The sequence below is a fragment of the Haemorhous mexicanus genome, chromosome 30, assembly GCF_027477595.1.
Source record: "Haemorhous mexicanus isolate bHaeMex1 chromosome 30, bHaeMex1.pri, whole genome shotgun sequence".
Classification (NCBI taxonomy): Eukaryota; Metazoa; Chordata; class Aves; order Passeriformes; family Fringillidae; genus Haemorhous; species Haemorhous mexicanus.
Genome location: NC_082370.1, coordinates 1,834,150 through 1,846,661, shown reverse-complemented (window position 1 = coordinate 1,846,661; position 12,512 = coordinate 1,834,150). Strand labels below are relative to the sequence as shown.

The 12,512-nt window shown below is 57.4% G+C and overlaps 2 protein-coding genes across 5 annotated transcripts; one reads left to right on the top strand and one right to left on the bottom strand.

Moving 5' to 3' along the window:
• Positions 1-7,445, bottom strand: PBDC1 (polysaccharide biosynthesis domain containing 1). 3 transcript variants are annotated; one of them, XM_059870591.1, is made up of 6 exons: positions 7,399-7,445; positions 7,244-7,309; positions 5,693-5,752; positions 5,129-5,269; positions 1,168-1,279; positions 1-1,096 (listed from the first exon to the last, which is right to left on the bottom strand). In XM_059870591.1, the coding sequence occupies exons 1-6, from the start codon at positions 7,423-7,425 to the stop codon at positions 978-980; spliced, it is 525 nt and encodes a 174-aa protein (XP_059726574.1). In that variant the 5' UTR covers positions 7,426-7,445; the 3' UTR covers positions 1-977. The 3 variants fall into 3 exon arrangements, with proteins under 3 accessions (XP_059726574.1, XP_059726575.1, XP_059726576.1); XM_059870592.1 differs by lacking the exon at positions 5,693-5,752 and having other exon boundaries at positions 7,399-7,439; XM_059870593.1 differs by lacking the exons at positions 1-1,096; positions 1,168-1,279 and adding an exon at positions 2,249-2,404 and having other exon boundaries at positions 7,399-7,439.
• A 520-nt stretch (positions 7,446-7,965) lies between these two features.
• On the top strand, positions 7,966-11,254 carry NPM2 (nucleophosmin/nucleoplasmin 2). Of its 2 annotated transcripts, none has more exons than XM_059870413.1 (10): positions 7,966-8,322; positions 8,552-8,653; positions 8,752-8,837; positions 9,438-9,554; positions 9,983-10,076; positions 10,426-10,535; positions 10,698-10,726; positions 10,804-10,840; positions 11,014-11,091; positions 11,192-11,254. In XM_059870413.1, the coding sequence occupies exons 2-9, from the start codon at positions 8,596-8,598 to the stop codon at positions 11,056-11,058; spliced, it is 576 nt and encodes a 191-aa protein (XP_059726396.1). In that variant the 5' UTR covers positions 7,966-8,322; positions 8,552-8,595; the 3' UTR covers positions 11,059-11,091; positions 11,192-11,254. The 2 variants fall into 2 exon arrangements, with proteins under 2 accessions (XP_059726396.1, XP_059726397.1); XM_059870414.1 differs by lacking the exon at positions 7,966-8,322 and adding an exon at positions 8,330-8,468.
• The last annotated feature ends 1,258 nt before the right edge of the window (positions 11,255-12,512 follow it).

The window sequence follows — 12,512 nt, the reverse complement described above, 5'->3', positions numbered from 1 at the left end:
TCAGGGCCCCGAGAGTTTGGTTTATTTCATTTTTTATAGAAAAAAAAACATTGGGAATGTTGTGGTCGAGGTTTTGGGGGGGGTCACAGGTGGGAGGTTTGGGGGTTTTTGAGGTGTTTAGGTTTAAATAGGTTTAAAAAAAAAAGAAAAAATCTACTTAGGGAGATTTTAGGATTTATAAAAATCATTTAAAGATTTATAAAAGTCATTTTAGGATTTATTGAAGTTCTTTAAGGATTTGTTAGTCTTTTTAGGATTTATTAAAATCATTTTAGGATTTATAAAAATTCTTTTAGGATTGATTCAAGCTCTTTCAGGATTTATTAGAGTTCTTTAAGGATTTGTTAAAGCCCTTTTAGGATTTATTAAAATAATTTTAGGATTTATAAAAGTCCTTTTAGGATTTATTTAAGTCATTTCGGAATTTATTAAAGTTCTTTCAGGATTTATTCAAGTTCTTTTAGGATTTATAAAAGTAATCTTAGGATTTATTAAAGTCCTTTCAGAATTTATTGAATTCTTTCAGGATTTATTGAAATCCTTTAGGATTTATTAAAATAATTTTAAGATTTATTAAAATCATTTTAGGATTTATGAAAGTTCTTTCAGGATTTATTAAAGTCCTTTTAGGATTTATAAAAATCATTTTAGGATTTATAAAAGTCCTTTCAGGATTTACTAAAGTCTTTTGGAATTTATTGAATTCTTTCAGGATTTATAGAAGTTTTTCCAGGATTTATTGCAGTTTTTCCAGGACTTATAGAAGTTTTTTCAAGATTTATTGCAGTTTTTCCAGGATTTTTTCAGGATTTATTGCCGTTTTCAGAATTTATGGCAGTATTTCAGGATTTATTGCAGAACTTTCAGGATTTATAGCAGTTTTTCAGGATTTATAGAAGTTTTTCCAGGATTTATTGCCATTTTCCAGGATTTATAGAAGTTTTTCCAGCATTTATTGCAGTTTTCCAGGGTTTATTTCAGGATTCCCCCCCGTGGTTCCTCTCCCCCGTTGCCCCCCTGCCCCTCCTGTGCACGTCCTCATTGCAGCCCTCCCTGTTCCGGGCGATCTCGATGGCCAGGAACTGGATCCTGGTGGCTGCAGGAGAGGCACAGGGGTCAGTGGGGTGGGTTTGGGGTCCCCCCAGCGCCCCCAGACCCCAAACCCACCCAGGATGGAATTTTCCTCCGAGTATTCCCCGCGCGAGTCCAGGCGCAGCAGAGTCCCGAAGTTGAAATCCTCCACCAGGCCCTCGAAGCTGAGGCAGAACGGGCGCCACTTCTGGGGGGGTAAAAACACCCTCAGCACCCCAAAACACCAATAAAACCCCCAAAACTCCAATAAAACCCCCCCAAATCCCAATAAACCCCACTAAAATCCCATTAAAACCCCCCAAACCCCTCTCAGGCCTTGGCCCCAGAGCTGAAATCCTTCACCAGGCCCTCAAGGCAGAGGCACCATTTCTGAGGGGTAAAAACACCCTCAGCACCCCAAAACCCCAATAAAAGCCCCCAAATCCAAATAAATCCCACTTCAATCCCAATAAAACCCCCAAAATCCCAATAACACCCCCCAAACTCCTCCCAGGCCCCGTCCCCAGAGCTGAAATCCTTCACCATCCCCTCAAAGCAGAGGTGCCATTTCTGAGGGGTTAAAAGCACCCTCAGCACCCCAAAATCCTACAGAAAAGTGGGGAAATCCCACTAAAAAGGGGGGTAACACCAATAAAAAGGGGGGAAAACCCACAAAAACCCTCCCAAACCCCATTAAAACCCCCCAACCCTTGGCCCCGAAGTTGAAATCCTCCACCAGGCCCTCGAAGCTGAGGCAGAACGGGCGCCACTTCTGGGGGGGTAAAAACACCCTCAGCACCCCAAAATCCCAATAAAACCCCCAAAACCCCAATAAAACCCCGCCAAATCCCAATAAACCCAACTAAAATCCCATTAAAACCCCCCAAACGCCTCTCAGGCCTTGGCCCCAGAGCTGAAATATTTCACCAGGCCCTCAAAGCAGAGGCACCATTTCTGAGGGGTAAAAACACCCTCAGCACCCCAAAACCCCAATAAAAGCCCCCAAATCCAAATAAATCCCACTTCAATCTAAATAAAACCCCCAAAATCCCAATAACCCCCCCCAAACTCCTCCCAGGCCCCGTCCTGAGCTGAAATCCTTCACCATCCCCTCAAAGCAGAGGTGCCATTTCTGAGGGGTTAAAAGCACCCTCAGCACCCCAAAATCCTACAAAAAAGTGGGGAAATCCCACTAAAAAGAGAAGTAACACCAATAAAAAGGGGGGGAACCCACAAAAACCCTCCCAAACCCCATTAAAACCCCCCAACCCTTGGCCCCGAAGTTGAAATCCTCCACCAGGCCCTCGAAGCTGAGGCAGAACGGGCGCCACTTCTGGGGGGGTAAAAACACCCTCAGCACCCCAAAAGCCCAATAAAACCCCCAAAACCCCAATAAAACCCCCCCAAATCCCAATAAACCCCACTAAAATCCCATTAAAACCCCCCAAACCCCTCTCAGGCCTTGGCCCCAGAGCTGAAATCCTTCACCAGGCCCTCAAGGCAGAGGCACCATTTCTGAGGGGTAAAAACACCCTCAGCACCCCAAAACCCCAATAAAAGCCCCCAAATCCAAATAAATCCCACTTCAATCTAAATAAAACCCCCAAAATCCCAATAACACCCCCCAAACTCCTCCCAGGCCCCGTCCCCAGAGCTGAAATCCTTCACCATCCCCTCAAAGCAGAGGTGCCATTTCTGAGGGGTTAAAAGCACCCTCAGCATCCCAAAATCCTACAAAAAAGTGGGGAAATCCCACTAAAAAGGGGAGTAACACCAATAAAAAGGGGGGGAAACCAACAAAAACCCTCCCAAACCCCATTAAAACCCCCAACCCTTGGCCCCGAAGTTGAAATCCTCCACCAGGATTTTGGAGAGGTTTAGTAGGGTTTGGGGGGGGCGCCATTCTGAGGCAGAATGGGCGCCACTTCTGGGGGGGTAAAAACACCCTCAGCACCCCAAAACCCCAATAAAACCCCCCCAAATCCCAATAAACCCCACTAAAATCCCAATTAAACCCAACTAAAATCCCATTAAAACCCCCCAAACCCCTCCCAGGCCTTGGCCCCAGAGCTGAAATCCTTCACCAGGCCCTCAAAGCAGAGGCACCATTTCTGAGGGGTTAAAAACACCCTCAGCACCCCAAAACCCCAATAAAACCCCCCCAAATCCCAATAAACCCCACTAAAATCCCAATTAAACCCTCCCAAACCCCATTAAAAACCCCCAAACCCCTCCCAACACTTGGCCCGGAAAGTTGAAATCCTCCACCAGGCCCTCAAAGCTGAGGCAGAACAGGCGCCACTTTTGAGGGGGTAAAAACATCCTCAGCACCCCAAAACCCCCAAAAAATCTCCCCAAAATCCCAATAAAACTCCCAAAATCCCATTAAAACCTCCCAAACCCCTCCCAGGCCTTGGCCCCAGAGCTGAAATCCTCCACCATCCCCTCAGAGCAGAAGGGCCATTTCTGAGGGGTTAAAAGCACCCTCAGCACCCCAAAATCCTACAAAAAAGTGGGGAAACCCCACTAAAAAGGGAGGTAACGCCAATAAAAAGGGGGGAACCCCACAAACACCCCCCCCCCCCCAAACCCTACTAAACCTCTCCAAACCCCTCCCAGGCCTTGGCCCCAGAGCTGAAATCCTTCACCATCCCCTCAAAGCAGAGGCACCATTTCTGAGGGGTTAAAAGCACCCTCAGCACCCCAAAATCCCAATAAAAAGGGAAGAAACCCCACTAAAAAGAGGGGAAACCCCACAAAAAACCCCCAAACCCCATTAAAACTCCCCAAACCCCACCCAGGCCTTGGCCCCAGAGCTGAAATCCTCCACCATCCCCTCAAAGCTGAGGCAGAACGGGCGCCACTTCTGAGGGGGTAAAAACACCCTCAGCACCCCAAAACCCCAATAAAACCCCCAAAACCCCAATAAACCCCCCAACACCACTAAAAACCCTCACAAACCCCAATAAGCCCCCCCCAAACCCTAATTAAACCCCCCAAACCCCACTAAACCTCTCCAAACCCTTCCCAGGCCTTGGCCCCAGAGCTGAAATCCTTCACCAGGCCCTCGAAGCTGAGGCAGAGTGGTCGCCCCTTCTGGGGGGGTAAAAACACCCTCAGCACCCCAAAACCCCAGTAATACTCCCCCAAATCTCAATAAACCCCACTAAAATCACAATTAAACCCCCCAAAACCCCAATAAAACCCCCAAAACTCCACCCAAGCCCCAGGCCCATAGATGAAATCCTCCACCATCCCCTCAAAGCAGAGGCGCCATTTCTGAGGGGTAAAAACACCCTCAGCACACCAAAACCCCACTGAAAAGGGGGCAAACCCCAATAAAAAGGGGGAAAATCCCACTCAAAAGGGGAGAAATTGCACTAAAAAGGGGAGAAACCCCACTAAAACCCCCCAAACCCCTCCCAGGCCTTGGCCCCAGAGCTGAAATCCTTCACGATCCCCTCAAAGCAGAGGCACCATTTCTGAGGGGTTAAAAACAACCTCAGCACCCAAAATTCCTACAAAAAAGTGGGGAAACCCCAATAAAAAGGGGGGAAATCCCACTCAAAAGGGAAACTCCACTAAATCTCCCCCAAATCCCAATAAACCCCCCCCAAAACCCCAATAAAACCCCCTCAGCACCCCAAAACCCCACTAAAAAGGGGATTTTTACACCCACTAACCCACTCACAACGTCCCTGGGTTTGGGGGATTTTTAGGGTATTTTGGGGGGTTTTTGGGTTTTTGAGGGGTTTTTTTTTTTTTTGTGGTTTGGGGTTTTTGAGGTATTTTGGGGGGTTTTTGTGGTTTTGGGGGTTTGAGGTATTTTTTGGGTTTTTTGAGGTATTTTGGAGTATGGTTTGGGGCTTTAAGGTATTTTTTGAGGGTTTGGGGGGGTTTGGGTTTTTTTTTATTTTTTCGGGGATTTGGGGGTTTTTTTGAGATATTGTTTGGGATTTTTGAGGTATTTTTGAGGGGTTTTTTGAGGTATTTTTAGAGAAAATCCCATTAAAAAGGAGGAAAACTCCACTAAACCCCCTCCCCAACCCCCCCCCACCTCCTTGGCCGCCTCTGATTTCAGCTCCTCGGGGTCCAGCACGTCCACGCGCAGGTTCTGGAAGGTTCCACGGAACTGCTCATAGATCCGCTCGTCCAGCTGGGTGAGCTTCAGGAATTTGGGCTCCACGGAGGAGATGAGCTGCAGGGGGAGGCCCCAGCATCAGCTGGGACACCCCAAAACCCCACCCCAAAATCCCAAAATCCCAAAAACCCCAAACCCCAAAACCCCAAAGCCCCAAAACCCCACCCCAAGATGCCAATACTCCACCCCGAAAGCCCACCCCAGAACCCCAAATGCCGACCCCAAAACCCCAAAGCACCAAAATACCAAAACCCCAAAATGCCAAAACCCCACCCCAAAACTCCAAAACACCAAAACCCCACTCCAAGACCTTAAAACCCCAAAGCCCCAAAACCCCAAAATCCCACCCCAAAATACCAAAACCCCATGCCCAAAGCCCCAAACCTCCACCTCAAAACCCCCAAATCCACCCCCAAAACCCCACCCCAAAGCCCCAAAATGCCAAAACCCCAAAACCCCACCCCAAAACCCCAAACTCACATTGAAGTAGACCTGGGCGTGCTGATGTGCCTTCATGGCCCAGGCCAGCTCCACGCGAGGCTGGTGGCACCAGGGACACCTGGGTCACCTCCTGGGGACAAATGTCCCCTCGGGGGTGGGGGTCCCATCCCATTTCGGGGACCCCCTCCCTGTTTTTGGGGTTTTCTCCCCACTTTTGTAGGGTTTTTCCTGCCTTTGGGGTTTCTCTCTTCCTGTTCTGGGGGGTTTCTTCTTTTTGGGGTTCCCCTCCTCGCAGGGGACAGGGTTGGGACCCCCATGCTGGGACTGGGATCCCCCAAACTGGGACCCCCTCCCCCCCAGGACTGGAGCCCCCTCCTGGATTGGGGGAACCCCCAAAACCTGGACCCCGTCCCAGGACAGGGACCCCAGAAGTTGGAACCCCCAAATCTGGCACCCCCCTGAGAGGACAGGGACCTTCCTCTGTGGACAGGGACCCCCCCAAAACCTGGACCCCCTCCCAGCACTGGGACCCTCCTGGATTGGGGGAACCCCCAAAACTGGGATCCCCCAAAACCTGGACCCCCTCCCAGTAAGGCCCCCCAGTGTCCCCAGTCCCCCCAGTGCCACCCCAGGGCCACCATTCCCATTCCCCCAGTGTCCCCAGTGTCCCCAGTCCCCCCAAGTGTCCCCCCAGTGTGTTCCCATTCCCCACAGCCCCCCCAATGTCCCCAGTGTCCCCAGTCCCCCCCAGTGTCCCCCCAGTGCCACCATTCCCACTTTCCCCAATCCCCAGTGCCCCCAGGCCCCGCAGTGTCCCCATAGTGTCCCCACTACCCCCCAGATCCCCCAGTGTCCCCCTAGTGTGTTCCCATTCCCCTCAGCCCCCCCAATGTCCCCAGTGTCCCCAGTCCCCCCCAGTGCCACCATTCCCACTTCCCCCAATCCCCAGTGCCCCCAGTCCTCCCAGTATCCCCGTAGTGTCCCCAGTCCCCCCCCAGTGTCCCCCCAACCCCCCCACTCCCCCCAGTGTTCCTGTAGTGTCCCCATTCCCAGCCAGTGCCAGTGCCACTATTCCCACTCCCCCCAGTGTCCCCATTCCCAGTGCCCCCAGTGTCACTCATTTTCCCAGTCCCAGTCCCCCCAGTGTCCCCAGTCCCCCCAGTGTCCCCAGTCCCCCCAGTGTCCCAGTGTCCCCGGTCCCCCCAGCCTCCCCAGTGCCCCCAGTCCCCCCAGTGTCCCCGTAGTGTCCCCAGTCCCCCCCAATCCCCCCACTCCCCCCAGTGTTCCTGTAGTGTCCCCATTCCCAGACAGTGCCAGTGCCACTGTTCCCAGTCCCCCCAGTGTCCCCAGTCCCAGTCCCCTCAGTCCCCCCGGTGTTCCCAGTCCCCCCGGTGTCCCCAGCCTCCCCAGTGTCCCCAGTCCCCCAAGTGTCCCCCAGTGTCCCTCACTTTCCCAGTCCCTCCAGTGTCCCCAGTCCCCGCGGTGTCCCAGTGACCCCGGCCCCCCAGTCCCTCCAGTGTCCCCAGTCCCCGCGGTGTCCCAGTGCCCCCGGTCCCCCCAGTCCCCCCAGTGTCCCCCAGTGTCACTCACGTCGTTGCCGAAGGACTCCGCGGGCAGCGCCAGCGCCTGAGCGGCCGCCGCGACCTCGCCGGGACCCTGCGGGGGACACGGGGCTGCGACACGGCGGGGACACGAGGACACGGTCCCCAGGGTCCCCAGGGCCACCCAGTCCCCCCCAGTCTCACCAGCCCCGCCAGCCCCGCCGCCGCCATCGCTGCCGGAAGGGGAGGGGCCACCGGGAGGGGAGGGGACAGCGGGGGACAGCGGGGGACAGGGGGGGATGGGGGAGACACGGGGGGGACAGAGGAGACACGAGGGACGCGGGAGGGACAAGGGGACACGGGGGGACACTGAGGGGACTGGGAATGGGGACACTGGGGCGACGGGGGGGACAGAGGGTACACGTGGGGCGAGGGCGGCACAAGGAGGGGACAGAGGGGGGATCGGGGGTACAGAGGGGACAATGGGGGGACGCCTGGGGCAGGGGGACACGGGGGTCTCAGGGGGACATGGGAGGGACACGCGGGACACGGAGGGACACTGGGGGGACATCGAGGGACACAGGAGAACACGGGGGAGACATGCAGGACAGGGGGACACGGGAGTGACATCGAGGGACACAGAACAACACAGGACATGCGGGGGACACGGGGTGACGTGGTGGGGACACGAGGGGATCACGCAGGACAGGGGGCACGGGGTGACATCGGGGGACACAGAACAACACGGGGGGACACGTGGGGTGGGGGACACACGGGGCATAGGGACACGGAGGGGACAACACAGGGGGATGGATGGGACATGGGGACCTCAAGAAACGGGGTGACATGGAGGGGACACAGGTGACATCGAGGGACACGGGGGACATTAATAAACAGGGGGTGACATGGGGGGGACACGGGTGACATCGAGGGACACGGGGGACATCAATAAACAGGGGGTGACATGGAGGGGACACGGGTGACATCGATGGACACCCAAGGCACGGGAACACCTGGGGACACTCAGGATGGGCCCACCGCCAGCGATGTCACCACACGGTGACCTGTCACACAGCGTGGGGGGGGGTTCTGGGGCCCCCACGCTCATTAACCCCCCCACCTGAGGCGGTAATTAACTAATTACCAGCGCGGCTGCTCCTAATTGCCTGGGGGGCGGGCGGGGTCCCCGTGACCCCATAAGTGCCGCTCTTGGGTGAGGGGGTCTCGCTGTCCGTGGGGTCCCCCTGGGGTTCCGAACCGCGGCGCTGCTTTGGGTGAGTGTTTGGGGTGGGGGGCGCTGAATTTTGGGGAGGGGGTCCCACAACTCTGTATGTGTGTGTCCCCCCCTCCCCCTCAGGCTGTGCCACCCCGAGCCGTGTCCCCTCCCCGAGCTGTGCCACCATGTCCTTCACGGACAGCACCGACAGCGGCTCCGACAGACCCATGTCCGTCCTTTGGGGTGAGTGTCACCCCCTCCCCACCCCAGAGCTCCCCCCAAGGTGTCCCCCCCTGCCCGGGGGGACCAGGGTGTGGCTCTGTCCCCTGCTGTCCCCGCAGGGTGCGAGCTGAGCAGCGCCAGGAGCTCCTGCACCTTCCGAGTGACCGAGGATTGGAGCTGCGAGCAGCAGCTGGTGCTGCGCACGGTGAGCGACCCCAAAAAACCCTAAGACCCAAAAAAGTCCCCCCCCCCAAAAAAAAAAAACAAACAAAATCCCCCAAAAAAGCCGCTAAAACCCCCCCAAAAATTTCAAAATTTCAAAAAATACCCCCAAAAAAAGCCCAAAACCCCCCAAATCCCCTCACAAAATACCCCCCAAAAAAAACCCGAGACCCCAAAACCCAAAAAAAACCCCCCAAAACAACCTTAAACCCTCCAAAAACCATCAAAAATCTCAAAGAATACCCAAAAAATCCCAGAACCCAAAAAAGAAACAAACCCAAAACTCAAAAAAAAAAAAAAAAAAAAATCCTAAAAACCCAAAACCCGGGGTCGTTGCGAGGGGTTTAAGGGAGGGTTTGTTCCCCACTGCCCGGGAATAATTAATTAATTAATTAATCAGGGTAGGGAGGGGGTGCTGGTGTCCCTCAGCCCCCCAAATCCCAGCTGCTGCTGCTCCGGCAGGGGTGAATTCCACATTTGCCTGGGCAGGGGGTGCCCCCACCCCACAAAACCCCTCAGTGTTGGGGTTCAGGCTGCATTTTGGGGGTGTCCTCAGGGGGTTTCCTCATCTCCCCCTGCCCAGGCGTGCCTGGGGGAGGCGGCCCGGGATGAGTTCCACGTGCTCGAGGTGGTGGCCGAGGACGGCGACAGCCGCGCCCCGGTGCCGCTGGCCACGCTGAAACCCTCGGTGCTGCCCTCGGTGAGGAACGGGGGACTCGGGGGGCTGGGGGCTCCTCCGGGGGATTGCCGCTGTCCCGGGGAGGGCTCCAGGGGGCTGGGAGCTGTCCCGGGGGCTGCTCCTGTCCCTGGGAGGGCTCCAGGGGGCTGGGAGCTGTCCCGGGAGAGCTCGGGGCTCCGGGAGCTGCTCCTGTCCGGGGCAGGGCTCCAGGGCCCGGGGGCTGCCGCTGTCCCGGGGAGGGGGGCGGGGGGCTGCCCCTGTCCTCCATCTCCTCTATCCCCTCGTGTCCTGCGCTCCCCGTGTTCCCCCCGCCCCGTGTCCCCTGGTCCTGCGTATCCCCCCCACGATCCCTGCCCCAGGCATCCCCTCTGTCCCCCGTTGTCCCGGGAAGGCTTCGGGGGTCTGTCCCGGGGGGTCGCCAGGAATTGTTTCCCACCCCCATTTTCCAGGCCTCGCTGGCCGGAGTGGAGCTGACCCCCCCGGTGACCTTCCACCTGCGAGCCGGCTCCGGGCCCCTCTATGTCAGTGGCCAGCACGTGTCCAGTGAGTATCGGGGAGCCCCTCTGACACCCCCCCCACCTCCACCTGTCCAGTGAGTATCGGGGTGCCCCCCACCCCCTGAACCCCACCCTATGTGTCCAGTGAGTATCGGGGAGCCCCTCTGACACCCCCCCCACCTCCACCTGTCCAGTGAGTATCGGGGTGACCCCCACGCTCTGAGCCCCCCCCACCTGTCCAGTGACTATCGGGGTCCCCCGACCCCCCCCAATGTGTCCATTGAGTATCGGGGTCCCCCCCACTCCCTCACACCCCCCGCTGTCCCCTGAGGAGTAATGGGGTCCCCCCGAGCCCCCCCAGCGGGGACTGGGGGCTCAGCCAGGCTCTCCCGCAGTCATGGACCTGACCTCGGATGAGGAGGAGGAGGAGGAAGAGGAAGCAGCAGAGGAGACCCCCAAGAAGCCCACCAAGGGCTCAGGTGCCCAGAAGGGCAGCACTGCCAAGGTCGGCACCTGAGGGCTGGGGCCGAAGGGGTTTTGGGGTCCCTGTGGCACGGGGAGGGGGTGGCGGGGACCCCAAATTCCTCTGTGTTCCGGGGATGAGCCGTGGCCTTCATCCCTGGGGGAGGAAGACTCCCCATCCTCCCTCTCTTTCTCTCTCCCATAGAAAAGGAAGCGGGAAAAGGAGGAGGAGCCGTGAGTATGAAAACCCTGGGCTGGGGGGGTCCCACGGCCGGGACCCCGACCCCAACCCCCCCTTCTCTCCCGAGCAGGAACAGCCTCGCCCCCGCGGCTCCCCCCCCCGCCAAGGTAGGAGCACTCGGGGTGTCCCCTGCCCCCCATCCCCCGGGATACCGGATCGGGGCTTCTGGGGAGGGGTCGGGGGTTGGGCTGTGACGGGCAGCAGCTGCTGGATCCAAAATTGTGGGGGCAGCACAGATTTGGGGGTCCCCCCACCTTCAGCCCCCTCCCCGTTCTCGCAGGGACGTGGAGCCGGTCGGGGCAGGAAAGCAGCAGCCAAGAAATGACGGGACTTGGGGAATTCCAGGAGTTTCATCCGGGTGAGGATTAGGGTGGGGGCTCTAGGGTTCCCCTTGGGGGGGGCTCCGACCCCACAGCGGGGTCACCCTGCTAAAAACCCTTTTCCTCCTTCCCTCGCAGGTGCCTGGAAGCAGCAGCTGGTGCTGGTGGTGGTGTCGTTCCCAAAATAAAGCACATTTTGCACTCCTGGATCCCCGTGCTGCTGTGGGGGGGCTGTGGGAGCACCCCCCACCCTGGATTTCGGGGGTCCCACCCGTGGGGGGAGGGGCTGTGAGAAGGGGACAGGAGGGGGGATTAGGGGGACAGGATGGGCTCTCACTGACCTGGCCGGGATTTGGGGGGCACCGGAGCCCCCCGGGTGTCCCAGAGGGGACCTGAACCCTCGCTTGAGGCAGTGAGGGAGGCTTAACCCGGCTCTGCACCCCCGGGATGGGGCTGGGGACAGAGGGGACAGGGCCACAGCTGTGACATTGGTGCTGTCCCCACCCCGCGGGGGCTGTGGCAGCCCCGAGAGGCGCTGGCAGCTCCCGGGGCACATCCCGGAGGCGAGGACGGCCCCACACCCATCACTCATCCCCCGGGGCCGGGGGGGCCGCGGGAGGGGCTCCAGAACCTGGGGCTGCCCCATTTGTGTTTTCGGGGGCACTGCGAAGTTGGGGTTGGGCTGAATTCCTGCCCCGGGGGGTTTAATTGGAGTCGGTTTTAAGGAATCGAGCCCCCCACCCTCCTGAAGATGGGGAGTGGGCTCTCCGGGAGGGAAACTGAGGCACGAGTGCGAAGGCAGGTGAGCTCTGAAGGGACCCTCCCTCCCTTGTGCTGCCCCTCGGGGAACCCCCGGGATTCCCCAGCTCCACGCCGCGAGGTTTATCAGGTGTTTATCAGGTGTTTATCAGGTGTTTATCAGGTGTTTATCAGGTGTTTATCAGGTGTTTATCAGGTGTTTATCAGGTGTTTATCAGGTGTTTATCAGGTGTTTATCAGGTGTTTATCAGGTGTTTATCAGGTGTTTATCAGGTGTTTATCAGGTGTTTATCAGGTGTTATCACTTCCCTGGCCAGCAAACGGTGCCTGGGGGAATCCCCGGCCTCCCCCCGCGGGACTGCGAGGGGAGGGGGTCCCCAGAGCCCCCTCAGCGCTGGAGCAGCCCCTGAGACCCTCCTGTGGCGGGTGAGGCTCAGCGCGGGGCTGCGCTGGCACCTGGTGGCGCCTGAAGGTGACAAAGCCCCTCTGTCCCCAGGCTGTGCCCAAAGGTTGGGGCGGGGGCAGCTGGGGACCCCCAAGCTGAGCCCACCTCCCCCGTCCCCTCCTCCGGCCCCAGCCCCTCCCTGCGGGGCTCTTCCCACCTTCCAAAGCTGTCCCCGCAGCCCCTTGGGGGGCTCCATGGATCGGAGGGGGGCTGAGGGTAAGAGGACACGGTGGCACTGGGTGTCCAGGGGATTGT